We start from the raw sequence: 27,294 nt of genomic DNA on the forward strand, positions 1-27,294 counted from the left end.
TGGATATAGTTACAAAGAAATTATACATTATAATTACAAATTTCAATTAATAAAAGGTGGTTAAATGTGGGTCCACAGGAGGGCTGGATAGGAGCCTCATCTGGAAAGCACACTTATAAAAGGACAAGCACAATCATCTGACAAGGTTACATCTTGTCAGATGCTCTCAATGCACCAAATGTACTCCAGGTCCTTATATATAATAACTGGTAATGTAAACTGGTAATGGAGTATAAAACATTTATATATTCCATGTTGTATTTGTACATTTACATTAAGTATACTCAAAGTACGTTTGAAAGAACTGTGCATTAGGATTTTTGACTCCCCTAAAGAGGACCATTCCAGCTCTGTACCTGCCGCTACTTTAACCTCTCACTGCTTTTAATCAAACACGGCAAACAATTGAACCTCCTTACCGGTGTGTCACAATTAGCTAAGTAGACAAATGTTTCAATGAATTACCTTTTAGGTTTTCTCTTGAATCAGGTGTGAATTTCAGTGCTTGCTTTTTTCACCAGAAACAGTTGTGAACTGATGTTTGAAAAGCCTTATAAGAGTATTTTGACAGTACTTCCTTTGTGAACAGGCCAAAGGGAACAGCTGCCAGAACAACTGAAAATAATGCTCCAGAAGAGTCCCCAGAACAGAGCCAGAGTCGCTGGCTCTGATGCTGAAAACGATGGCAACAATCTACAATAATCTCCTTTGTTTTATTCACGTTCAAGATAAGATTATTGTTTCTACACCATGCCACAAAGTGGTCAACCAGCTCACTGTGCTCAGCTACTTGTCCCTCTCTGTTACACCCGACGACTGCAGAGTCATCTTAAGTATTTCTGCAGATGACAGGACTGACGTGTTCTGAAAGTCTGAGGTGTACAGAGTAAAAAGGATTGTGAGATTACAGTCCATAGTGGTGTTCCTGTGCTGCTGACCACCTGATTAATCTCTCAAACCCTGGTCTGTTCGACCGGTAATTATTTATTAAGGCGAGTGTTCGAGGAGTCAACCTGAATCTTCTTGAGTTTCTGAAATAGTAAATCAGGTTAAAGTGTGTCAAATGCACTTGAGAAATCAAAAAACATGATCCTCACAGTTCTGCCTCCTTTGTCCAGAGGACAGTGGGTTTTTGTTGAAGCAGGTGTATGATGGCATCTTCAACTCCAACTCCACAGCAATAAACAAACTGCAGGGGGTCCTGATATGCTTTTGTTTCTTACTTATGTCAACCAAAAAGTGATATCAGTTTTCTCTGGTACTGGAACAAGGCAGGATGTCTTCCACAGCACTGGAAGCATCTTCTCCTATGTTGGGCTGAGACAGAAGAGGTGCTGCACCTCTAGAGACAGACAAGAGAGGGCGACAAAAGGAGCGGCAGCATTTTATGATTTGGTTGAAGACAAATATAGAGAAGCAGCAGGATACATGATCAAAGTGGAAGAAAAAATATTAAAGAAAGCTGTGGGTCAAAGCAGAAGGGAGTGCTCTCTTTGGCTTTGGGCAGGAAAGGAGGATGTAGAGCTTGTTCCTGAACTGAACCGATTGAAGAATATGTTCCATCTGTCCGATCCTCCTTCTGCTTGAATCCTGTGGTCCTCTTTATCACTGACCACAAATTTCTAATATTGTTCTGAGGGTGCTTGCTCTCCAGCTTCTTCCTGTACATATCCTTGGTGTCTCTAATCTTGACTTTAAGTTGGTTCTGTATACTTCTAAATAATTCCCTGTCTTCCTGCCTGAAAGCTCTTGATTCTCCATGTCACTGGTGATCCAGGGTTTGTTTTTGGGGAAGCATCTCACCGTTCTGGTGGGGATGGTGCTATCAACACAGAAGATTATGTAGCCAGACACACACTCAGTCATGGCATTGATGTCCTCTCCTGTCTGTTCCCTTGAAACAACCCACCAGGGCTTCTTCAGCTTCCTGTGACCATCTTATGCTGGTTCTTTATTTCATTGGTTGCCTCTGAAAAAAGACGTTTGAACACTGAGCAGAGAAAAACAAGATTATGGTCTCATTTTCTGAGAAAAATGTATTAGCCACCATGGCTAAATGTCTGCAAATTCAATAAGCCACATACAGATTTTATTAGCAACCCAAACACAGCGTTGGTTAAAAAAATCTGACCTCAAATTATTTTATTACAAGCTCAGACAAACAACTTTGAGGATAAATTCTGCAGACTAAAACAAGCAGTAGTTTAGTTCTGGTTGTTAAGATAAAGGTACTCATTAAATGTGCATGTTAGTCTGTGTAGCTACCGGTAACTAGGTTCAGAATCAGAATCAGAATCAGCTTTATTGCCAAGTTCGTACATACAAACAAGGAATTTGACTCCGGTACACTTTGCTCTTTTGTTCTGTTTTTGCATTACAGAATATACAAATTTACAATTTACAATATACAATGTACAATATACACATATCTAATAGAAAAGGTGCATTTGCAACATCTGTATGCTGTTGTTCTGTACTCTATTGAATGTTCATCAGAGAAACAGCCTGGGGGAAGAAACTGTCTCTGTGGCGGCTGGTTTTAGAGAACAGGGCTCTGTAGCGGCGGCCTGAAGGTAAAACTCTAAACAGTTTATGTGCAGGGTGTGTGGGGTCTGCAGAGATTTTAGCAGCTCTTTTCTTGACCCTAGACCTGTATAAGTCCTGGATGGAGGGAAGGTCAGCTCTGATGATTCTCTCTGCAGTCCTAATTATTCATCCTGTTTTGTGGATGAGCCAAACCACACTGAGATGGATGAAGACAGGACAGGCTGAATGATGGCAGTGTAGAAGATGACCAACAGCTCCTGTGGAAGGTTGAACTTCTTGAGTTGCCTCAGGAAGTACAGTCTCTGCTGGGCCTTCTTTCGAACAGTGTCTATGTGTGAAGACCATCTCAGGTCTCAGGTCCTCAGAGATGGTGGTTCCTAAGAACCTGAAGTGGTCCACGGCCGATACAGTGTTGTTGAGGATGGTGAGGGGGGTGTATGGGGGTGGTGTTCTCCGAAAGTCCACCACCATTTCCACAGTCTTGAGTGGGTTCAGTTCAAGGTAGTTCTGACCGCACCAGTGTACTAGCCGATCCACCTGCTGTCTGTATGCAGACTCATCACCGTCCTGGATCAGTCCAATGACAGTGGTGTCGTCTGCAAACTTAAGGAGTGTCACGGACGAGTCCGATGAGGTGCAGTCATTTGTGTACAGAGAGAAGAGGAGTGGGGATAGAACACACCCCTGGGGGGCACCAGTACTTATTGATCTGGATCGAGAGAAGATGCTCCCCAGTCTCACCTGCTGCTGTCGGTCCGTCAGGAAGCTGTTGATCCACTGACAGGTGGAGGCTGGGACGTTGAGCTGGGTGAGCTTCTGGTGGAGGATGTCTGGTATGATAGTTTTGAAGGCCGAGCTGAAGTCTACAAACAGGAACCTGGCGTACGTCCCTGGGTGGTTGAGGTGTCGCAGGATGAAGTGGAGACCTAAGTTAACAGCATCATCTGCCGACCTGTTTGCTCGGTAAGCAAACTGCAGGGGGTCCAGCAGGGGGCCTGTGATGTCTTTCAGGTGCTTCAACACCAGCCGCTCAAAGGATTTCATGACCACAGACGTCAGGGCTACAGGCCTGTAGTCATTTAATCCTACGATGGTGGGTTTCTCGGGAACCGGGATGATGGTGGATCATTTGAGGCAGGAGGGGACCTCACATTTCTCCAGTGACTTGTTGAAGATCCTTGTAAAGATAGGAGCAAGTTGATGTGCGCAGGCTTTCAGACATGATGAGGAGACGTTATCAGGTCCTCCAGCTTTCTTTGTTTTCATGCGCTGAAAGAGCCTATTTACCTCTTCCTCAGAGATCTTTAGTGCAGGCAGAGGATCTGATGGTGGGGAGTTGGTTGCTTTATGGGAGAAATTTGTTCCTGAATGGGATGTAGAGGGGATGATTTGAGGTGTGAATGGCTTCTTGTCATGTCTGCAGTAGAAGCCATTCAGACGGTTGGCCTGGAGACGACTCTGTTCAGGATGGGTGGAGGGGCTCTTGTAGGCAGTCAGGTTTCTCAGACCAGTCCATTCAGCTGAAGTGTCACCAGTAGAAAGGCTGTTCTTAAGCTTCTCACTGTAGCTTCTCTTGGCTGCTTTGATCTCCTTTGTTAGTCTGTTCCTAGCCTGCCTGTACCGTGCCCAATCTCCACTGCTGTGAGCTTCTTCCTTTTCCCTGCGCAGATTCCTGAGGTGTGGAGTAAACCATGGCTTATTGTTCCCAAAGGTGCAGAAGGTCTTGGTCTGCACACACATGTCCTCACAGAAACTGATGTATGATGTCACCACATCAGTTAGTTGGTTTAAGTCAGTGGATGAGGTTTCAAAAACAGTCCAGTCTGTGCATTCAAAGCAGGCCTGTAGCATCTGCTTTGATTCCTCAGTCCACTTCTTAACAGTGTGAACCGTGAATATGTGAAATATCTGCCTGATTTATCAAGACATCGCTTCATTTCAAACGTGCTCCGACGTGTTCTGAGTTTTCCGCTCCCGCCGTATTAACAGCCGCCGGCTTGCCTCGCCAGCCTTCCCAGCGGTGAGGCAAGCTAAACCTGAAGAGATCTGACCTGACTCCGGCACTAAGCTCCCCCCGGGAGTCATCACAGTGAACGTTAAACACAAGTGATTTCTAACAGTTTATGTTAGTATTATTTTAATGTATTGTGTCATTTGTTCATGTAAATGGATTTGACATTATAGGTGATATTAAAGTTAACCTGAATAAATGGACAATTTTATGTAACCTTACTGTATTGCTGGAGGGTGTGATTGAGAATAAATAAGCTTTTCAATATTCATTTTTGATGAAGAAATGCGCTGGAATGTGCTAACAGCTGGTAAAGGCTAGACCGTCCCAATTCGCAGCTGCTCACTTCCGGCCTCCGTGGTTTTAGCGGTCGACGAAGGACCCAGCTCACGCAGCCCGGGTCCTTCGAAGGATCCAGCCCCTGAATTGGGACATGCCCTAAGTCTCCTGCTTCTAGCAGCCTGATGGATTTCTCCACTTCCTGGTGTTGCATCATAAAAAGTCCTCTCCTCCAGCCGGTTCTTTAAAACTCAGCAAAAATAAAGACAGTTAATGATCTAAACAGTGTGGAGGGAGACAGTAAATGATCCGACAGTGCGGGCATGTTGTTTGCACAAATGTTGATTGGTTTGCACTGTTTAATATCTTTTTTTTTTCCTCCATCTTCTTCAGTCTCGCTCCCTAAGGGATGGGTTAAATGCAGAGGACAATTTCTCCATTGTGAAATCAATAAAGTCAGTCAGTCAGTCAGTCAGTCATTTTCTACCGCTTATTCCATAGTGGGTCACGGGGGAGCTGGTGCCTATCTCCAGCAGTCTATGGGCGAGAGGCGGGGTACACCCTGGACAGGTCATCAATAAAGTCTAAATTATTATTATTAATCATTATTTTAAGAACATCATGGGCAGGCTTGTCATGATGTGGGACCCCGCTGTGTATTTATTGACAGTCGGCACGGCTCTGTGACAATGACCGCAGCTCTGCTTTCTTTACATTTAAAAAAAGCGCCTGTTGAATATATATATATATTTATTTTACTACATTGTTTCAATTTGTGGGACCCCAGGACAGACATGAAAAATGCAACACGTACAGTCCTGCACAAGTTGGGACACTGGACACCGTGCACTTTAGGCGCATTTCCTAGCAGATGCATCTGTTTCTCTGCTATACATGCCGCAGAAAGGAGATGGCATTAGACAAGCAAATTTCTGGATAACTATTAAGGTTGTGGATACTGACATCATGAACAATTCAGCATATCTCACCTCTTTTACATCTTCCGTCTACGTAGGCTTGTAGGCTTTATTATTGTATCTAACTTGTGTGTATTTATAGTCATAAATACACTGCTTTTCCCAGTTCTTCTAAAATGTTTCTCTTTGAGATCATTTTACAGTTTGTAATACTACTGAAATTCCTCTGTATTATATTGTGTTTAAATTTTCATCCTTTGTACATGATTATTCAATAATTGTCCTATAATTTATCCTCAATGACATAACGTTACTAAAGATGCGCCTTCTATCCGCGTGGCCACTGAAATTAATCTTTCCCTATGGGGATGATAAAGTTTATCTTATCTTATAATAACTGTATGATTGCTAAGGAGGTTTGCCTTCATTCCTTTCAGTGGATCAGCCAAACAGCTCTCTCTTTTGCCGCCACCTCCTCTGCTTAATACACAATTCTTTGTGAATGCAGACCATGGAGTTTATTAATAAAGGTTATTATTAAAAAGATGCGCACCGTCCAGCAAGGCATTTTTGGTTTTATATTTATATATGATTATGTTATTTTTTGGTTTAATTGTTGTATTTGTATAACAAGTCTATAATCTAAAGAGCAAGATATCAAAAATACAGATTAAATATTGCAATCTTATTTTGTTGGACTATAATGAGGATGCACAGTGATGACGTCAGATGAGCGAAACGCATCAGCAAAGTCGTAATTGCCATTTCACATGATGTTGTTCTGTACGTCTTTGTAATTAAAGATCAACATAATAACTTTCACAACTGTTTTATATTATACAAATGGAGAGCTAATGTGTTTCTGTTTGCGCATGTGCAAATTTGCTAGTGCTACGTCATGTTCGATTGATTTCCTTCACTCGTCACTTCCTGATGAGTACGCAAGGAAGCGTGGAACAACGCCCACACGGTAGAACCGCCCACACAGCTGCTGCAGTTATATCTTACTGGTTTATCATGGTTGACATAGATGGCTCCTTTCAAACCACCTTTCTTCCCCTGTCCAACATGTGCACAACAATGCCATCAAATGAGTGTCCCTTGTCCTTGGGATGTAAATTGACTATTGATTCTTGACCTGAATCTTGGACTTTTAAAGGGTGGCAGATACCCGACGGAGCTGCACAAACAGCATTATTGCTTACTTAAAAAAATTAATTGCGACCTAAACCGAGCCTCCGGTCATGCCGCTTGGCGATAGCTGAGTGGGCCAGGCCAGCGGCCAGGCCACCGTTAGATGAACTGGGTGCTCCCGATCACCAATCCACAGGAATCACATGAACCCTCTTTTAATATATCAGTTTAGAAATTCCAGCATGAAGGCCAGAAACCAACAAACTGTGATACTATAATCACAGCTATGCAGCTTGAGCTGTTAAAAATCAATTGACAGGATGACAATGTTTGTAGCACAGTAGGTATACCTGTTAACACTATAATGCACAGTTCCCACACTGCTTATAGGTTTAGGTTTAGCGAGAGTTGGCAATTTTTTTAAGCTTTAATTTGAGCCATATTTTATAAAAATCGAATAAGAGCTAAGGCTGCTATGACTGTTTTTGGGACAGATGCTCATCCCGCATCAGAACATGGTTTTCTTGACAGGACTTAATGCTGCAATGCTGCCTGTATGCGCATGTCACTATCTAAAGCGTCCAACAGGTCATGTCCAAGTCTAGCAATATATATTAATGCTCTCAACTTGAATGTCCCAGCAACCAGCACAGCCAAGTCTGGAGCGCAAATAAGAAACATCCATGCCTCTCCCCACCATGGAGCTCAGAATGGGTATCTATGCATCTGAAACAGCTGTATATAATCGGAGCTTCCAGACTTACCCCATCCCAGGATATAGTACCAAAAGAGCTGTTGTTCCCCAACAAAGACAGCCACTATGATGAGTGTGTGGAGATAGATGCCCTCACACAGCATCCAGAAGTAGTTGGCAGTAGTCGTATATTGAACCAACGTAGCCAGAATCTTGCAGCTGATCTGATGATAGGAAATAAAAATGTTTTTTGTCAGTAGACATGAACCACTAAAATCAATACAAGTACAGATCTATAATTTCGAAATCCTTATAAAAACAATATGAAGTCTAACTTAAATTGTGTAACTTATTTTTTTTTTTTACAAATAAAGTCAAATTCTTAGGTGAAATAAAATGAAGCAGAATTTAGCCACTCACAGGGTTGATGGCACTTATGGATTGGCTACCGGCTGAAATCATTGAAAGCCAGCCCATGGTAAAAACAGAGTTGAAGATGAAGGAGATGAACATGTTTTTGTGGAGAGAGATCCTCTGACAGCTAAGACTACTGAAAGAGAGAAAAAAATTAAAGAGAGCGAATAAATGCTGTCAATTCAGTCAGGATTGTAAAGATATGCATTCTGTTACAAGCCTCACATATCAGGTTAAATTGGGTTGCTTTGTTTAAAAAAGGCCTTTTTATTATATTTATTAGGAATTTAAAGCCATTTAAACAAAAATATACAACATATGCAAGTTAAATTGAAACGGACAAAGGGAAACTCTCTTTAGACTCACTTTAAATAGGAGAAGATGACCAAGCTGACGATTAAGGAAACAATGGATATACCATGACCGACCATAGCCAGGTAATAGAGACTGTGAGCAAACTGCAGAACAAAATGATTTGGTCACAGCTAGAATATATAGCTGCACAACACAACATATAATCTAGCAACTAGCAAAAAAAAGGTAGATTTGCATGTGTGGGGGAAAGGGGAGGCAGCACATGTGTGAAGAATATATAATTTTAACTTATGTTACTAAAACTTTTCATGCAAGATTAACACACAATGACACACAAACAACAAAAGCAAAACGTGTTATTTTTGCTTTGTAAGGATAAAGATTATGTCCTATCCAGGGGTCATGCAAAAAATCTACTCCATACATTTGTTATTTCTAGGCTGTACTATTGTAATTCTTTACTATCAGGATGTCCAGAAAATGCAAATAAAAGCCTTCAGCTGATCCAAACATTTCTGAAGAAAATCATATTTCTCCTATTTTAGCTTCCCTTCATTGGCTCCCTGTTAAATCCAGAATAGAATTTAAAATTCTCCTCCTCACATTTAAAGCCCTTAATGATCTAGCTCCATCATACATCAGAGATCTGATTGTTCCATATGTTCCTAACAGAGCACTTCGTTCTCAGACTGCAGGTTTACTGGTGGTTCCTAGAGTCTCTAGAAGTAGAATGGGAGGCAGATCCTTTAGATCCTCTCCTGTGGAACCAGCTCCCCGGTTTAGTCCGTGAGGCAGACACCCTGTCTACTTTTAAGGCTAGGCTTAAAACTTTCCTTTTTGATAAAGCTTATAGTTAGAGTGGCTTAGGTTATCCTGAGCTATCTCTGTAGTTATGCGGCTATAGGCTTAGACTGCTGGAGGACATAATGGCCACTTTCACTCTCTCTGCTACATTCTCATACTACTCTCTAATTTTGCATTATTTTCTGTTATTTTAGCTTTTAACTCTATGTTCTCTCACTGTTTATTCTCTTTTTAGAAGCTACATCTGACCTGGCTCTGTGCTTAGCTGTGACACCTTTCTGGAGGGGGACATCGGCAAAGCTGCTGCTGCCAACAACTTAATGCTCACCTTCTACTGATGATACACTTGGCCCTGTCTTTCAGTGTTCCAACCTTTTAACCAAATTGAATAATCAACTGAATCCAACTGCACTGTTTGATAGTTAGGATTAATTGGAATGTATGTACCCGACTTGAAATTTGTAGGATTTGACTGAATTGACTTTGTAAAGTGCCATGAGACGACGTGTTGTGAAGTGGCGCTATATAAAGAAAACGTTTAGCACCTTAAGACACCTTATTCAGAGTAAACTGGGAGCCACAGTAGTTTTTAGTGTGTTCTCACTTCAGCAAAGCAAGACGAACCAGCCTGCTGGTTAGAGTTCAGCTTTTACAAGTATAAGTCAAAGAAACAAGACTGCACCCAGGTCATTTTGTTACAGTCAGCTGCTCAGGTACAAGCAGCATTAGAGCATTAAATATTACCACTGCACATACAACTGTGTCAGGTTTTGCCCTAAAGCTATTCAAGATTAGTTTTTTGAATAATAAATCAACATTAAAACACTTTCCACAAATTTGTAGGGAGTAAGTTAAATCACTTTAGGTTAAAAACACAATAATTTATAAGATTCATTAATGTTATTTCAAAGAACCAATGGCACAGAGATAACAGAGTTTCAAAGAAATGTAACAACATAATGTTTTACCTTGCGTTTGTCTTCATTGTGGGTATTACACAGTGAGTAGTTAGTCCAGACTTTGTTACTGTTTGGATGGATGAACCACTGGCCATCAGGATTACAAATTTTGGTGACTGTTTCTGTGGTAAAAAAAAAAGAGAAGAAGAAATGCCGCAGCCAAAAGCTATGTGCACTCAAAGTTTAGTAATTGTTTCTTTCAGGAAGTATGGTATCCATTTATACAAATCAAAATAAAATACATGCAAAACAACTTAATTTGCACATGTATGTAAAGCTTCTGAAGGTCATACCCATAGTGTCAAAGTCTTTAAAGTATGCAGGACACATCTGCATGGCAGTCCCTGGTGCTGAGTCGCCCCAACACATCCAACCATCCCATGTACGGTTACAGAAAGGGCCTGCAGAAAACATGACACTGAGAACTAAAGCTGTGTTTGTGTCTGCAAAAAAGCTATGGGAAACAAAAACAGTGTACACATGAGTTGTAACAGTGGCTTTTTAAAGAATAAAAATGTGCAACCTTCACAGATAATTAGCCTTAAATATAGAGAAGAAAACCATTATTGGTATTGAGTTTGAAGGATCAAAAGGATCTCAGAGAATAATACACAAAAAAGTCCACAACATGATGTAGTATATACCATAGCACAGTGAAGAGAGTCATGAGTAACTAAAGAAAATATGGGACAACAGAAACATTACAATAGCTGTCCAAAATTATTTAAAGGCAAGACCATCTTTTGTATTTTCGACATATCTGGAATAAGAAGCAGAGTTGAGAGACCAGGCCTGGCTAAAATCTTCAAAAATCTTGTTGGAAAAGATGGTATGGTCTGGTGAACCCAGACTTAACCTTTCGGGCCATGGTTTTATACAGCATGTTTGTTACAAGAAGAACACTGAGCATCACAAAATATATAATCTTCCCACAGTGAAACATGGTGATGGTAGCATCAAGTTCAGGGGTTAATTTCCTTAACATGGAATTAGTTAATTTTTTATGTAAAGCTTGATTAAATCATTAAAAGGTTGGAATAAGATTTGGTCTTGACCTGAAACCAATAGATGTACCTCACAAATGTCATTATGTACAAAAGTTTTCAATTTATTTAACATTACAAATACCTGGAATTTTAACTGGGTTTGTACTGTTAAAATGTATGTAACCTACTGTACATGTGTCTAGTGTCAAGACATGCAAAACAAAAAAAGAGGTCGCTGTATTGTTTGAGAATGTTTTCCACTGGTTTTGGTTAAAGGCAACCATTAAAGTATGAACTCGAATGTCAATGGTGTGATCATTGGAGTAACGCTGGTAGCAGAGGATGGATGCTGCTGGGAATTACAAAGTTCAACCGTTCAATGAGAAAAGGTCTAATGAAAGTTGGAAAAATGAGATTGAACTCTGAAGACTCATTATCAAAACCTCCCTTGAAGAGCTTTTGGTGATAATGTGATGTTGCCACAAGGAGGCGACTACACCTACTTCACCATGTACACAGGTGAAGTAAACTGAGTTTTAACTCAGAACAAACCCAAAGAACGACTGCAGGGACCAATCCACTAGACAAATACTTGAGAAGAACTAACATGCCAAAGCACTTATTATTGGGCAAAGGACAACAACACATGAGAACATGTGAAGCTAACAAATGTTCTTCAGCAATGTCTAACAATGAGGTGGGTTGCACACTCAAGGAAACAGCAGTGGAAATTGTACCAAAAGCTTGGCTGGTTGCAAGAGGCTTTGAAGAAATAATCATTCAAGAACTTCCTGAAAATTCACCAACATGTTCCTCCAAAAATCCCTGAAGATGGCCATAGCAGTCATATGTTAAGATAAATGGGATATGAACCCTATGGACATTAAAGTGGCCTTGATGCAATGTAAAGATTTAACCCAAGATGTGTACAGGTCCTTCTCAAAATATTAGCATATTGTGATAAAGTTCATTATTTTCCATAATGTCATGATGAAAATTTAACATTCAAATATTTTAGATTCATTGCACACTAACTGAAATATTTCAGGTCTTTTATTGTCTTAATACGGATGATTGTAGCATACAGCTCATGAAAACCCAAAATTCCTATCTCACAAAATTAGCATATTTCATCTGACCAATCAAAGAAAAGTGTTTTTAATACAAAAAACGTCAACCTTCAAATAATCATGTACAGTTATGCACTCAATACTTGGTCGGGAATCCTTTGGCAGAAATGATTGCTTCAATGCGGCGTGGCATGGAGGCAATCAGCCTGTGGCACTGCTGAGGTCTTATGGAGGCCCAGGATGCTTCGATAGCGGCCTTTAGCTCATCCAGAGTGTTGGGTCTTGAGTCTCTCAACGTTCTCTTCACAATATTCCACAGATTCTCTATGGGGTTCAGGTCAGGAGAGTTGGCAGGCCAATTGAGCACAGTGATACCATGGTCAGTAAACCATTTACCAGTGGTTTTGGCACTGTGAGCAGGTGCCAGGTCGTGCTGAAAAATAAAATCTTCATCTCCATAAAGCTTTTCAGCAGATGGAAGCATAAAATGCTCCAAAATCTCCTGATAGCTAGCTGCATTGACCCTGCCCTTGATAAAACACAGTGGACCAACACCAGCAGCTGACACGGCACCCCGGACCATCACTGACTGTGGGTACTTGACACTGGACTTCTGGCATTTTGGCATTTCCTTCTCCCCAGTCTTCCTCCAGACTCTGGCACCTTGATTTCCGAATGACATACAGAATTTGCTTTCATCCGAAAAAAGTACTTTGGACCACTGAGCAACAGTCCAGTGCTGCTTCTCTGTAGCCCAGGTCAGACTTCTGCCGCTGTTTCTGGTTCAAAAGTGGCTTGACCTGGGGAATGCGGCACCTGTAGCCCATTTCCTGCACACGCCTGTGCACGGTGGCTCTGGATGTTTCTACTCCAGACTCAGTCCACTGCTTCCGCGGGTCCCCCAAGGTCTGGAATCGGCCCTTCTCCACAATCTTCCTCAGGGTCCGGTCACCTCTTCTCATTGTGCAGCGTTTTCTGCCACACTTTTTCCTTCCCACAGATTTCCCACTGAGGTGCCTTGATACAGCACTCTGGGAACAGCCTATTCGTTCAGAAATGTCTTTCTGTGTCTTACCCTCTTGCTTGAGGGTGTCAATAGTGGCCTTCTGGACAGCAGTCAGGTCGGCAGTCTTACCCATGATTGGGGTCTTGAGTGATGAACCAGACTGGGAGTTTTAAAGGCCTCAGGAATCTTTTGCAGGTGTTTAGAGTTAACTTGTTGATTCAGATGATTAGGTTCATAGCTCGTTTAGAGACCCTTTTAATGATATGCTAATTTTGTGAGATAGGAATTTTGGGTTTTCATGAGCTGTATGCCAAAATCATCCGTATTAAGACAATAAAAGACCTAAAATATTTCAGTTAGTGTGCAATGAATCTAAAATATATGAATGTTAAATTTTCATCATGACATTATGGAAAATAATGAACTTTATCACAATATGCTAATATTTTGAGAAGGACCTGTATATCTGTCCACCTCAAGAAGCACAGAACGACTGAATTGTATAGAAGTTAAATTACTGTTTATGGCTTGGCAGATGCTTCATTGTTCTGGTACAACCAGGCAGAAACTGGGGGCCACTGTGTCAAAAGTCAACCCAGCTGTCTTCTAACAGCGAGATGATTTCTATAAGGTGACAGGAGCCCTTGCATTGTATGGAAATTACTTTCTATAGGGTGGTTCAAACAATTTCTCCTCAGCTGTTATCTCCAAACTGAAAGCTGCCTTTCAAGACGGATGAGAAGGACACAAAAGCTTCAACTACATTAGGATGGAGGTTAACTCTTAAGAATGAAATTCAAGTACAACAGTTTACATACTAACAATCCTACAGCCCATTCCTATAGATCCCACGGGAGGCTTTTTTAACAGACAAAGAGATGGACATGTTAAAGCAAGACAGAGCAGACCCAACATCATGTTTGACATACGTATCTATCTTGGTTTCGAACACAAAATATGCTACTATTCAAACATTGCTCTGGACAAACAAATTGATCAAAAAACTTAAATTAGAAGAAGTTACCCAGAGGTTTCAATACTTGGGAGAAAACAAATCCCTCAAATTAGTGGTGTTAGTAGTGATTCTTCAATGGGAAACCTCAGACGGAGGCACACAAGGTGGACATTTTGTCATGCTTATGGTAGAAGGTGGAAAATGTTCATCCATATGTTGGGAATCAAAATAGATCAGGAGAGTGGTATGGATTATGTTAGCTGGAGAGACTTAGCAGATGGGATCAACAGTGCTGTTTTTTTGGCTACACTGACATTATTCAGTCTGCCCTGTGTTCGTACATCACTGTGTGGTTTGGCTCATCCACACAACAGGAAAACTCCAAACTACAATGAACAATTAGGTCTGCAGAGAGAATCATCAGGATTGACCTTCCCTGCATCCAGAATTGTGCAGGTCAAGAGTTAGAAAAAGGGCTACCACCTCTAAACACCCCACACATCCTGGACACAAACTGTTTAGAATTTTACCTTTAAGTTGGCGCGCTACAGAGGTTTATTTGCAAAAATGAGCCGCCACAGAGACATTTTCTTCCCCCAAGCTGTCTTTCTGATCAGAGTGCCGTGATTGATACCATGCATATATGCACTAATTCAATTTTATCTTCCTCTTTTGTATAACATTGTATGTATATTTACAAGAAAAAAAAATATTGTATTGAACTTCTAATATATTTATATATAAAATGTAAGCAAAGTGGAACAAAAGTCAAATTTCTTGTTTGTGTGCACAGAAGTAGTGAAAAAAGCAGATTCTGATGCAGCAAATTATATGGACATCTACTAAAGAGCAACTTGTTAACTGCAAAAACTAACAAAAGTGATAACATCTGTACTTTGACTGCTAAAAGCATTTAGTGAAGGGGAATGGCCACTGAAAGGACTAATAACTGATAAAAAAAACAGTCAAAATTACGACACATTCATTTAGTGTTCCTTGTATTATGTTAGGTTGAAATATTGTTCCAAAATTCAATTTCTGTCTATTTAGTGCTGGTTAAAGAAAAAATGGAGATTGTTAAGTCATATGCAACATGTGTCTAATGTCATGCACAGGTGGAAAAAGAAAGAAAGGGGTCGCTGTAATGTTTGGAAACATTTTCTACTGGTTTTGGTTGAAGGCAACCATTGAAGTGTGAACTTGAATGTCAACTGTGTGATCTTTGGACCAACATGTACGATTGTGAGAGGCAGACTAATTCGAACAACCTGCTCACTGGAAATCATTAGTTTATTTTGTTGGTTATAAAACAGTAAAGTTCAGTGGTTAGCACTGTTTTACAACAGCAGTAAAATCTGTGGTTTACATGGAAGTGTTCACATGGAAGTTTCTGTATGGAGTCTATGTTCTCACCATCCAGAACACACAGGAGGTTTTTCTAGGATGTGCAGCTTTTGGTCACAGTCCAAAAGAATATGTTAGGTAAGATTTTAGGTTCACCTTTTGGAGTCTATGTGAATGAACTTGGGAGGACACATAGAGATCAAAGATGAGAACATTTAGCCTAAATCGAATACAATATCAAAACTAATAGTGGATTAACTTACATATAGAAAGGATTATGGGTAAATTCACAAACAACCGGGCCAAAAAGGCAATCATTATAAAAGATTAACAGGGAAAGTAATCTAAATAATCTCTTTCACAAGGGTTTATTATACTGTATTTAAATAAACTGTGTCTCACCAAAACCTTGCCCACACAAAGCTTGTCAACAATGGACGGAAACCTGCCCGTACTTAGAAGCATGTTGGGAAACGCTACACAAAATAACATTTCAAAGGCAATGAATGGGAGTAATGGGTGCTGAGAAAAAGACAGTTTCCTTTTCTTCAGGGTAGATTTCCCTGCAGCCACTGTTTCCTTGTATTTTCTGCTTGACTTTACAATGTAAAAAGTTGACAAAATGACAAGTAATGTATGTGAATATGCTTGTAACAAACAGTTTAATACATATAAATGTATGTATATGTAAATGTACAAAGAGGGCTGCAAGATGGGTGTAATGGTAGCCATTGTTGCTTCACAGCTAGAAGGTTATCAGATGTTTGATTCTTGGCCAGTGCCTATTTATGCTCCCCAACTGCCATTTTCTGTAACCTTATGCTTGAACAGAACATAGGTAGCTATGCAAAATACATCAGCAGACTCAATTCTGTCTCCTTTAGGTAGAAACAGTGTATAGGAGATGTCAGTGGAAATTACAGCTGTAGTGACTGTTTTCAACATAAACATAAAAAACAACCAGAAGTGTAGAAAAACAAATTACATGTTTTTGTGTTATTGTTAATGAGTGGTATTTTTGTGTGCTGTTACTTTTGGAAGACGTTTTTAAAATATATAGTTTTACTCACAGCATATGTTAAAAGCAGTGAGATTATCTTGACTTTGTTCATTTACATCATTTATTAAAAACAATTGTTTGCATAGAGGTAACAAAGGATTTAAACATGGCACAGTGCAGACAGTCACTGACTGGAAATGTCTCTACAATGAAAGTATAGTATAGTATAGTATAGCATAGCATAGCATAGCATAGCATAGCATAGCATAGCATAGCATAGCATAGCATAGCATAGCATAGCATAGTATAGTATAGTATAGTATAGTATAGTATAGTATAGTATAGTATAGTATAGTATAGTATAGTATAGTATAGTATAGTAAAACATGGTGGTGGTTGCATCATGGTCTAGGGTTACTTTTCTTTATATGTATGCATTTCTATTTTCAGTTTCACATTGAGTCCAAATCAACAACATGGCATCACAAGAACAAAACTAAAGTTGTGGTATGACCTACCCAGAGTCCAGAATTAAATCTGACAGAAACACTGCCACTCAAAGGGTCACCCAAAGGAGCATGTCTACAAGATATGTCCCCAAAATCTGATAGATTTGTTGAACTTTTGCAAGAGATGTCTTGATATTGGCAAATCAAGACAAGGGTTGCTAATAGGCTCCAGCCAAAAAAGACTGAATACTGAAATTGAATTAAAAAGCGCTTCAACAAAGTTTTAGTTTAAGATTGTGCACTCTTATGCAAACAGACAGGTAAAATTTTTTTATTTGTAAATACACTGCTCAAAAAAATAAAGGGAACACTCAAATAACACATCCTAGATCTGAATGAATTAAATATTCTCATTGAATACTTTGTTCTGTACAAAGTTGAATGTGCTGACAACCAAATCCCACAAATATCATCAATGGTAATCAAATTTATTAACCAATAGAGGCCTGAATTTGGAGTCACACACAAAATTAAAGTGGAAAAACACACTACAGATTTGTTAGTTTTTTAACTATTAAATGGTTCGGAATACATGTCACAATAAAAATGTTGAATGATATAAATAATTTGTCACAAACCCTTGCAATTTTCCAGGGTTGTGTAGACTTTTTGTGTCAACTGTAAAATATTGAGTTTTAAAGGTTGTACTTGGTTAAATTTTAAATCAAACCCTTTACTGGCTGGTAAAACACTAGATTAAAATTTGAAAGAATATTGGCTGCCAAATGCTACAAGAAGTGCCAAAAGCTGCCACTAGAAGCGCAACAGAGGGTGGCTGTTGTCCTTCCCGTGCTGTAAACTACAGTAGTTTCCCTTAACCTGAAGTCAAACAGTGAAAGTAACACCAGGTCAAATGTAAGGGACCACTCTGGTTCTAAATACAGAAAGTGAAACTGTTCTGTGTTTCACCAGAGACTGAACTCGCAGCTAATAAAAATGGGACCTTGACTCAAAGTGACGTCTGTAGCAATAACCCAGCCAGTTTAAATTAATTGTTCCAGTTAATACAAGAGGACAGACTAGATATCCTGCTAGAATTATGGCAGAAATTAGATTGCATGTGGTTTAGGCGCAACATGCAACATTGAATCTAATATTAGTGGCAGTGTATATATTACACTATATTCTAGAGCAGGCATGGGCACACTGCGGCCTGCCGGTTCATATCTGGCCCGTATGGGTTTTTAATTTGGCTCGTTAAACATGAGTTTCTCTCTGTGTTGTGAAAAAAATAAAATAATTTTAACAATAAGCCTTGCATCCATGCTTTACTATCTATTAAAGGACAGAATCTTTTTTATGTTATGGCTTTTACATGTCATTTTTATTAGTTCACACTACTACTACATCCATCCGCTCCTGGCCCAGCCCCTCTGTCAATTTTTAGAATCTATTGTGGCCCACGAGTCAGAAAGTTTGCCCACCCCTGTTCTAGAGCCTGTATGTCTAACTTGACACTGTCACTGGAGTGCCGCAGACTTAGTGGTTGGGCAGGCTTTCCATGTGTACCCAGGCTTTTTATTTTACTGCAGATTCGTGGTCTCTATTACAAAAAAGAACAGACAATAAATAAAACTACAAAAATATGTAAAAAAAAAGAATGAAGTTAAACTAAACAAAGTTCAGTTTAACTTCATCAGAACAAAATCCAAATTTCAGAGATTACCTTGTGCGTAGAACATACAACACTGACGGTAAATGTCCTCGTGGTCTCATAGATGGTCTGTCAACAGACGACCAAGATATATTACTTCATTTTGTTTTGAGTCTGCCCCTGCTTATGTCAGTTGGTTTCACTTTCTGCTTCCTGTATACCCTGATCTGGTTTTCTTATTACCTGATCTGCTTTTAGGTAGTCATTATTCCTCAGTTTATGTTCTTGCAGATTTTCAAACAACGAGATCCTTGATCTATAGTTTACATTAAGCATTCACACGTGACAAATTGTGACCTAGCTCATAGATTTTGCAACAGTTTCCCTTCTCTTAGCATCATTGTATGTTTTATTAGATAATTCCAATAACGAAGATGGATCTAAAATAAAAATAAAAATGTAATAATTATGCTATAAACCAGAAGCAGATGGGTTCTTTACCTACTAACCTACATCCCTTCTAAAATTGTAAGGGGAATCAAGTTTAAAAAAGCCACACATTTTACAAGTATTCAAACATTAAAGTGATATTTTCACAAACCAAATAATCAGGAAAAACTAACTTTGTGCAAGGTCTTTGGGGAAAAGTCTCATCATATGATACAAGTACTTTAAGGGAACTTTTCTTCTTAAATCTTCATATTTACAACATCTATATGCTTCTTATTACAACCAATCATATCTTTAACATTTACATATACTTTTTTACATACTTTTACATACTCCCTCTAACCGGTGCATTGCCGGCTCGAACCCCCACTCTGTCAGTCTCAGTCGTTGTGTCCTTGGGCATGACACTTTACCCGACTTGCCTGCTGATTGTGGTCAGAGGGTCTGAAGGCGCCGATTGTACGGCAGCCTCACAGCTGTCAGTGCGCCCCAGGGCAGCTGTGGCTACAAAGTAGCTCACCACTGTCAGTGTGTCAATGTGTGTATGAATGGGTGGACGACTGAATGTAGTGGAAAGTGCTTTGTGGTCTCTGGAGACTTGCTAAAGCGCTATACAAGTGCAGGCCATTTTACTATTTTCATCCACATGACGTTAACATTTTATACCCTCAAAATAACAGGGATAGTTCAGGACTTTTGAAGGGGGGTTATATTAAGAGGTTATAAGCACTTATAACTGAATATCTTATCTACTTCGGCTATATCTTAGCCGCAGTAGATAACTATATTGGTGTCTTTGTTAAACCAGATTAGTTGATCCTGCGGCCCGAAGCTAAGGGCTAGTCTAGGAAAGGCCAGTGCCAAACAATCTTAAAACCACAGTTTATGGGAAGACTAGCTTATAAACATTTAAAGTGTTTGTGTTAGACAGTTTTTACAAAGAAGTTGATTATTTTTTATGGAGAAATTGGAGTGTGAGCCACCAAGGATTTTCCTGTGTGAAACACATACTGAGAATGAGGTAAAAAAGTTATTGTTTAATACAAATACAAAGTGGTGTAAAAGCAAAAATGTTAACGGTGAACAATACTTTATTGATTTTTATACTGCCTTGCTTTCTATAAAGTCGTTACTGTAACCTAAACTGGTCTATATGTTCGGATCTCAGACATGTTTTTCATAGGAAGATAACTGGTGGTGCACCATCTCCAACATCCATTTTCCGTATAAATAATCACCAACCTCTGTGTTAAAACCCAGTTGTTTTAAAAAGGCAGATGTCTGCTTTGGTATTGACCCGGCTTTGACTGGTCATGAGCTTCAGTGTTCGAATGCAATTAACCTGAATTTGAACTAAATGAAGGAAAGACATTAGTTGAGAACCATTTTCAGAGAACCTTGCAATCCCTTTGGGTTAGGAAGTCTGTGCCATTTTTATCATAAGTGCACATTTTAGATATCTAATTCAGTAGATATCTAAAACTACCTCTCATTTCATAAAGTTCAATTTTTTTTCTCTGTTTTAAGCTGGAGCTCAGCAAGACAGTTAGTAGATTTTTCTGTCAGATGTCACTCGTGTCACGTTTGCCTTCCTCAAAAGAGGAAATAATAATAAAATGTTCAAATGCTATAAAAGGATGTGTGGCTGGGTGACTATTTAATCTGTTCCTCACCTTCATCTGTTCGGAGTGGCTCATGAATCATCTTCAGGTAGCACTCAAACTGGGCTGCCAAGATCTGAGCTTTGGAATTTCCATACAGAGAAGATAAGTCAGCGTAGCTGAAGTTCACCTGCAAGTCCTTTGCTGGGTTTTCAGTTGTATCCACTGAGCCCACATCCTGAGGGAGGGAAACCTGGGTAGTGTAGTCAAAAAACATCTTTACCATAAAACACAGCTGTTAAGCCCTATGTCCTGACATAAAGCATTATATTAAGCTGCACTCACCTCTGTGCCCAGCGCCACGGCAGCAATAAGTGACAATGTGAGGCTTATCCACATGTCTCTAAAAGAGGGAAAAAACAAGCACAACCCTTAATATTAGAAATGAAGTCAGCATATTGAGCAATAGTTGTTTTGATTACAAAATATAAAAAGTTGCATTTTGTCTAATAAAAGATATAACACATATAATTGGATTGGACTCATTAACTATTGAGTAATCGTTAGACATGATATTGTGCGGTCATCCATCCAGCTTCTTGTTTAAAGAAAACATTCCCATTTATTTACATTACAGGAATTTTCTCATCTATGAGGACAGGAAGTTCATGCTCCCGCAGTCATTCCTCCGCTCAGGGTCACAGAAACAGATGTGTGTTTATTATTACTACTGGGCAAAACAGCAGCAAATTCCCTTAAAGGGTTTTCAGAATTAATGATCTAGCCCACTGCTTAGCAGAGTCTATAAGACCTACGTGCAACTTGATGCGTTTAGTCAGGGTAAACAGGATTTCCCAGGCAAGACCCTATGATTTAGGTGTATATAAAAAAAATATTTTAAGAAATAAGTGTAGAAACAACCTCAACATGTGACATGTTCATCCTGTAAATGTCATAATGGGTTTTCACCAGACTATGAATAACACAACCACAAGTGAACCAAGGCAGCGTTTTAACAATGTATTATGTTTTACAGGAGTAATTGTGATCTGGAACCAGGACTGGATCAGCGGGCAGGATTGGGATCTCACTGAGGGAGAAAAGAGAGGCTTAGAGAAGACCTGCATAAGATCGCAAAATTACTAAACAGTTTCTTTGGTTTTGACTTACGAAAGCAGAGCTCTCAGCTAAGCCTGGGACGAATAAGTCTGTTCCACGATGGTTGAGGTTGGCAGGTGGGTGCAGCTGAAGGGAAAGTGCTTCCTGGTTCTTCAGACTCAGTGTTTCTCTCTTTTCGATCCTTTCCATAAAAGGGGGTATTCACCGTGGGAGGGTGGACAGGCAGGTGGAAGGTTCTCAGAAGCAGGTCAACCAAAACTCTAGAAACCTGGGTCCGGAGAGGAGGTAGAGTGGAGGCTCAAAGCCAAGACGTCGAGGCTTGAATTTCCTTGATCCTCAGAACATGGCAAGAATTAACTGGAGGCACAAAAAATCCATAGAATCTCCGGTAAAAACGTCTTCCTAAGAGGCAGAGGGAAAAACACAAAAGGTCAGGAGAACAGTTGAAATAACTGCAGAGCAGCAGAGGTCTATCTGTTTACCATGCTATGTGAGACAATGAGCTGATGCCTCCCTCTGGTTCTCCACTCCTCTTAAATTCGCTGAAACCCTTTCAAGCCAGGCCTACAGTAAGTTGCCTTTGTGCCATCATAGTGGAACCTGTATAAGGGAAGTGGGAGCATAGGGAGGTGGTAAAGTTAACAGGCTGCTGTTATGTCTCTGATTTTACCACTAAGTTCCATACAAGTTCCAGGAAAGTACCTAATAATTTCATGAGAGTTCTGTTAAAGTGCTTTGTAAGTTCTAGAGAATAATCTAAAAACAATCTGTGAAAGTACCTGATAATTACCAGAAAGTAACCTTTAAGTGTCTGGATAGTACCTGGGGGGTTTCAGAAAGTAACAAGTTCCCTAGATTCCCCTGGGAAGTACCAAGTATGTTCCAGAAAGTTCCTCCAAATTGTGAGAAAGGACCCTTCAGAAAAATACAGGCTGTAATATGCCATGTTATCTAAGAAGGAAATTGATATTAAATTATTATAAAACATCAAATAAAAAACAATGCACCTTGCATTCACTTTAAAAGGAAAATTGATTTCCTTGTATTCAGCTTTGTATAAAAGTTGAAATTTGGAAGTGAAATTTAAAAAGGTTTCTTCTTATTTCTGGCAACACAACGAGTCACATCCCCTGACAAGCACACGAGGCTAAACTTGGTGCCATAATATAAAATTCGAATAAAATTATTGCAACACAAATGCACTAAACTCCCATGTACTTGAACATTCAAGTACAAGGTAAAATAATTTGCATTTGCCTGTAAAATGTGATTAATGTGTTAATTCCATGAAAAACATTCTCAGCGTGGATACACTCATTAAACAAGCTATAAATGGTTTTTATGCAACTAGCTGCCTGATTATCCTCATCGTCCTGAGAGTTCTAACATAAACAACATCCAAAAAAACTGGATTAGCAGCCAAGTACTACTAGCTCAAGGGGCATGTGTCAGAAGGTGACTGAGCTACTTCCAGGCACACATACTGTATTTAGAAAATTTATGTTTTGATAAATCTTTGTTGCGGTTTGGTTAAAATGTATCATTATACATTTTTTTTTTTTTTTTTACTGATTCATTAAAATAGTCATCCTTGTCCAATTAATAAAACACCTTTAAGCTATTTTTTAAAACTATATCAAGTATAAAACCAAAAGCAAAAAAAAAAAAAACTGAATTTATAGAGAAATAAAATTTAACAAGCAAATAAGTGAGCCAGCTTTCACAGGGCCTTATGTGTTGCTATCAGGGCAAATCAGAACCACAAGCCAATGAATATCGGTAACAACTGCCAAGCCATTTAATACAAGACTCAATGTTTTTAGGAGGAGGCATTGCGTAAACAATTGTACAATGATATGCTTCCCCTCTGAACTGAATTCGACTCTCTTTCAGGGTGACTGTGACACAAACATTATGATTAACAATTCCACTCAACAAGAACCAAACAATGAGCGCCCATCAGTGTTACGTACACAGAGACATGTACCAATTGTTGAGATATTATAAACCAAAGCACCAACACTGTCACATATTGTCACAATTTGGCAGCTGTCGTTCCGAGCTAATGTCACCAATAAATGCTGCATGCAATCAATTTGTAATCTGTAGCCAAGTCATTTGTATTATCATTATTTTTTTGTTGCAGTTTTTTTCTTCTCAATGGACAAATAATCCATTGTGATGAAAAGCAAAAATTTTGACTGTTATACCTGATGAAGATGCAGAGATATACTAGTTTGCATATTTTAAAAATTGTTATTTAAGTCATAATTTTGTCTTTACAGAAATGGTAAAAATAATAAATGGTCAAGCTCCATCCCTAATCTAAACACATTAATCTAATACATTTTATTTTATTTCCTTTTTGTTTTTTTATTTTTCAGGAAAGTTACTTTGGAACTTAGTGTCAGCTCCTCAAAGAACCCTTTCACTTCAGCTACAGTAACATTAAAAAAAACTATTAGTCACCTTTACATCACTGAGGAGAAATTTTTACCAAATTTTCTTTGCGGAATAATTTTCCTTTAGCCACACTGGAGGCTTTTCGAGCATGAATGGTCTGTTTGAGGATCAAAACAAAGCATCTAAATCAGATTTGCATTTGGACTTTGACTTTAACTTCATTATGTTTTCAGATTATTGTCCTGCTGCATAACCAAATTGCACTTGACTTGAAAGATTTTCCTTCAGATATATCTTTCCACCCCAACACAAATATAAATATACAGGAATAATGAAATGAGTATGCATGTATTAGCAGAAAAAGCAGTCAGCTAAACCTACCTTTTGTTGCAGCTGAAATGTCCTTTTGAAATATGTCAAAATCCTCCTAGTCTTCTGGATGTAACTCTAACCTGACAGCTTTAGCAAAATGTTATATAGGCAGGTATATGTCTACTTTCATTTCTTTTCCTCTTTTCAAAACCAGTGCTCTGTTTAACCAGTGGTAGAGAGCAGAACTCATGTTTCCATCAAACACAGCTGGTTGTCCAGGTCCTGAGGCAACACAGCAGCCCTACATCATCACACTAGCACCACTGTGTTTGACAGTCGGTTTGATGTTCTTTTTCTGAAATGATGTTAGCTTCACAGCAGAAGTAACGGGACTCGCACCTTCCAAAGAAGTTAGAATTTTGTCTTGACAGTCCACAGAATATTTTACCAAAGGTCTGGGTGATCATTAAGATTTTAAGTTTTTTTGTTTGGCAAATTTGTGACGGCTCTGTTATTTTGGGACAGCAGTTGAACCATGGATTTCTTATTGTTGAATCATGAACCTTGATTTTCATTGCAGCAAATGAGTCCAACAGTTATTTTGTTGATGTTCTGGGTTCTTTCATGACCTCCTGGGAAGAGTCTTTGAGGCAAGCCACTTTTGGTTTTCATAGGCAGGTTACTCCTTGGCAGTGTTGGGCATGTTACTTCAAAAAACTAGTTAGTTAGAGTTACTAGTTACTTCTCCCATAAAGTAACTGAATTAGTAACTGAGTTTTCTCCACTATAAAAGTAACTAGTTAACAGGGAAAGTAACTATTGCGTTACTTTTTTTAAGTTTAAATATATCTATGAATTTAGATTTTTTTCTAAGGTTTCACAAGCCAGATACATAAAATAGAATTACATAGACAAGTACTTACACCGAACTTTTAATTATTTACTTCACATGTATTTTACCTCTAGGAGAATATAGTAGTGTCTGTACTTCCACGTTGACAATTCAATCTTTCCCTCCATTGTTGCAGCTTACATCTGCTAGTTTGCCTAAGCAGGGCTGTTGTGTGCGTTTGTGGTTTATATGTAAACTGAACACTGCCTCTGATTGGCTTACAATGGAAGTTTACTATACCTTAGCCAATCAAATTCAATTCAAATTCAAAGTTCATTTCAAAAATACTTTATTAATCCCAAAGGGAAATTAAATGTTGTTGTAGCTCATTATGAATGTTTCCTCAAAGAGCCGTTGTAGATGCTGATGGCTGTGGGCAGGAAGGATCTCTTGTAGCGCTCCGTCTTACAGCAGATCTGAAGAAGCCTCTGACTGAAGACACTGTTGTTGTACAACAGTCTCATGAAGAGGATGCTCAGGGTTCTCCATAATGTTCTTCATTTTATGAAGAATCCATCTTTCCACAATCAGCTCCAGAGGTTCCAGAGGAGACCCCAGAACAGAGCCAGCCTTCATTATCAGCTTGTTGAGCTTTTTTAAGTCCCTGGCTCTGATGCTGCTACCCCGGCAGATGATGGTAGAAGAGATCACACTTTCCACAACAGAGTTATAGAAGATATGCAGCATCTTGCTGCAAACACCAAAGGACCTAAGCTTCCTCAAGAAGTACAGTCTGCTCTGTCCCTTCTTGTAGATGGCTTCACAGTTGCATCTCCACTCTAGTCTGTTGTCCAGGTGAACACTGAGGTATTTATACTCCTCCACCACCTCCACTTCTTCTCCAATGATAGAAGTAGTTTTTGACTTATTCCTGTTTCTCTTAAAATCTACAATCATCTCCTGACACTGTGGAATCTTTCCGCTTCCTGGGAACCATCATCTCCCAGGATCTCAAGTGGGAGCCAAACATCAGCTCCCTCATCAAGAAAGCCCAGCAGAGGATGTTCTTCCTGCGGCAGCTGAAGAAATTCAACCTGCCAAAGACTATGATGGTGCACTTCTACACAGCCATCATTGAGTCTATCCTCACCTCCTCCATCACCATCTGGTACGCCGCTGCTACAGCCAAGGATAAGGGCAGGCTGCAGCGTGTCATTCGGTCTGCTGAGAAGGTGATTGGCTGCAGTCTACTGTCGCTCCAGGAACTGTACACCTCCAGGACCCTGAAGCAGGCAGGGAAGATTCTGGCTGATCCCTCCCACCCCGGTCACAGACTCTTTGAGACTCTCCCCTCTGGCAGGAGGCTGCGGTCCATCCGGACCAAAACCTCACGCCACAAGAACAGTTTTTTCCCATCTGCCACCAGCCTGGTTAATAAAGCACGGAAACCACCTTGACACTCTCCCTTTCATCCACACCCCCCCTTTTTTTGCTGACAGGACACTTGTAACTTGTAACTCTATGCGTTACATTAACGCTCAGCTTGGACTCCTGCTTTACTTGCACTGCCATACTTGCACAATGATCACCTGCACTGTTGTACTGCTCTTGCATCTTATACTGCTCTATATTTACTCTTACATATATTTATATTATATTGTAGATATGTTTATACTGTTTAATTTGTACTGTATTGCACCGACTACGCCAAAACAAATTCCTTGTATGTCCAAAAACGTACTTGGCAATAAAGCTTTTCTGATTCTGATTTGTTTTAGTCACGTTCAAGATTAAATGATTGTTTCTACACCATGCCACAAAGCGGTCCACCACCTTCCTGTACTCAGCTTCTTGTCCATCTCTGATCCACCCCACGACTGCAGAATCATCCGAGTATTTCTGCAGATGACAGGAGTCTGTCTTGTACTGGAAGTCTGAGGTGTACAGAGTGAAAAGGAATGGTGAGAGTACAGTCCCCTGTGGTTCTCCTGTGCTGCTGATAACCTGGTTAGACTCACAACCCTTCAGTCTCACAAACT

The 27,294-nt window shown here is 39.6% G+C and overlaps 1 protein-coding gene across 5 annotated transcripts in view; it reads right to left on the reverse strand.

The window, feature by feature from the left end:
- The window catches only part of calcrl2 (calcitonin receptor-like 2), a 62,819-nt gene that overhangs the window by 12,157 nt on the left and 23,368 nt on the right, over window positions 1-27,294 (reverse strand). For 2 of the 5 annotated variants that reach the window (XM_047371011.1, XM_047370979.1), the window contains exons 1-10: window positions 22,191-22,246; window positions 21,760-22,110; window positions 21,624-21,679; window positions 20,935-20,992; window positions 20,662-20,842; window positions 10,368-10,475; window positions 10,084-10,196; window positions 8,363-8,454; window positions 8,003-8,132; window positions 7,653-7,806 (exon numbers count right to left, since the gene is read on the reverse strand). In XM_047371011.1, the coding sequence (XP_047226967.1) occupies window positions 7,653-7,806; window positions 8,003-8,132; window positions 8,363-8,454; window positions 10,084-10,196; window positions 10,368-10,475; window positions 20,662-20,842; window positions 20,935-20,988 (832 nt within the window). In that variant the 5' untranslated portion in view covers window positions 20,989-20,992; window positions 21,624-21,679; window positions 21,760-22,110; window positions 22,191-22,246. Of the gene's footprint in view, window positions 1-7,652; window positions 7,807-8,002; window positions 8,133-8,362; window positions 8,455-10,083; window positions 10,197-10,367; window positions 10,476-20,661; window positions 20,843-20,934; window positions 20,993-21,623; window positions 21,680-21,759; window positions 22,111-22,190; window positions 22,247-27,294 lie in introns of those variants that run through there. The other 3 variants (XM_047371005.1, XM_047370989.1, XM_047370998.1) reach the window with 3 other exon arrangements.

This window comes from Girardinichthys multiradiatus, chromosome 1 (genome assembly GCF_021462225.1).
Source record: "Girardinichthys multiradiatus isolate DD_20200921_A chromosome 1, DD_fGirMul_XY1, whole genome shotgun sequence".
Lineage (NCBI taxonomy): Eukaryota > Metazoa > Chordata > Actinopteri > Cyprinodontiformes > Goodeidae > Girardinichthys > Girardinichthys multiradiatus.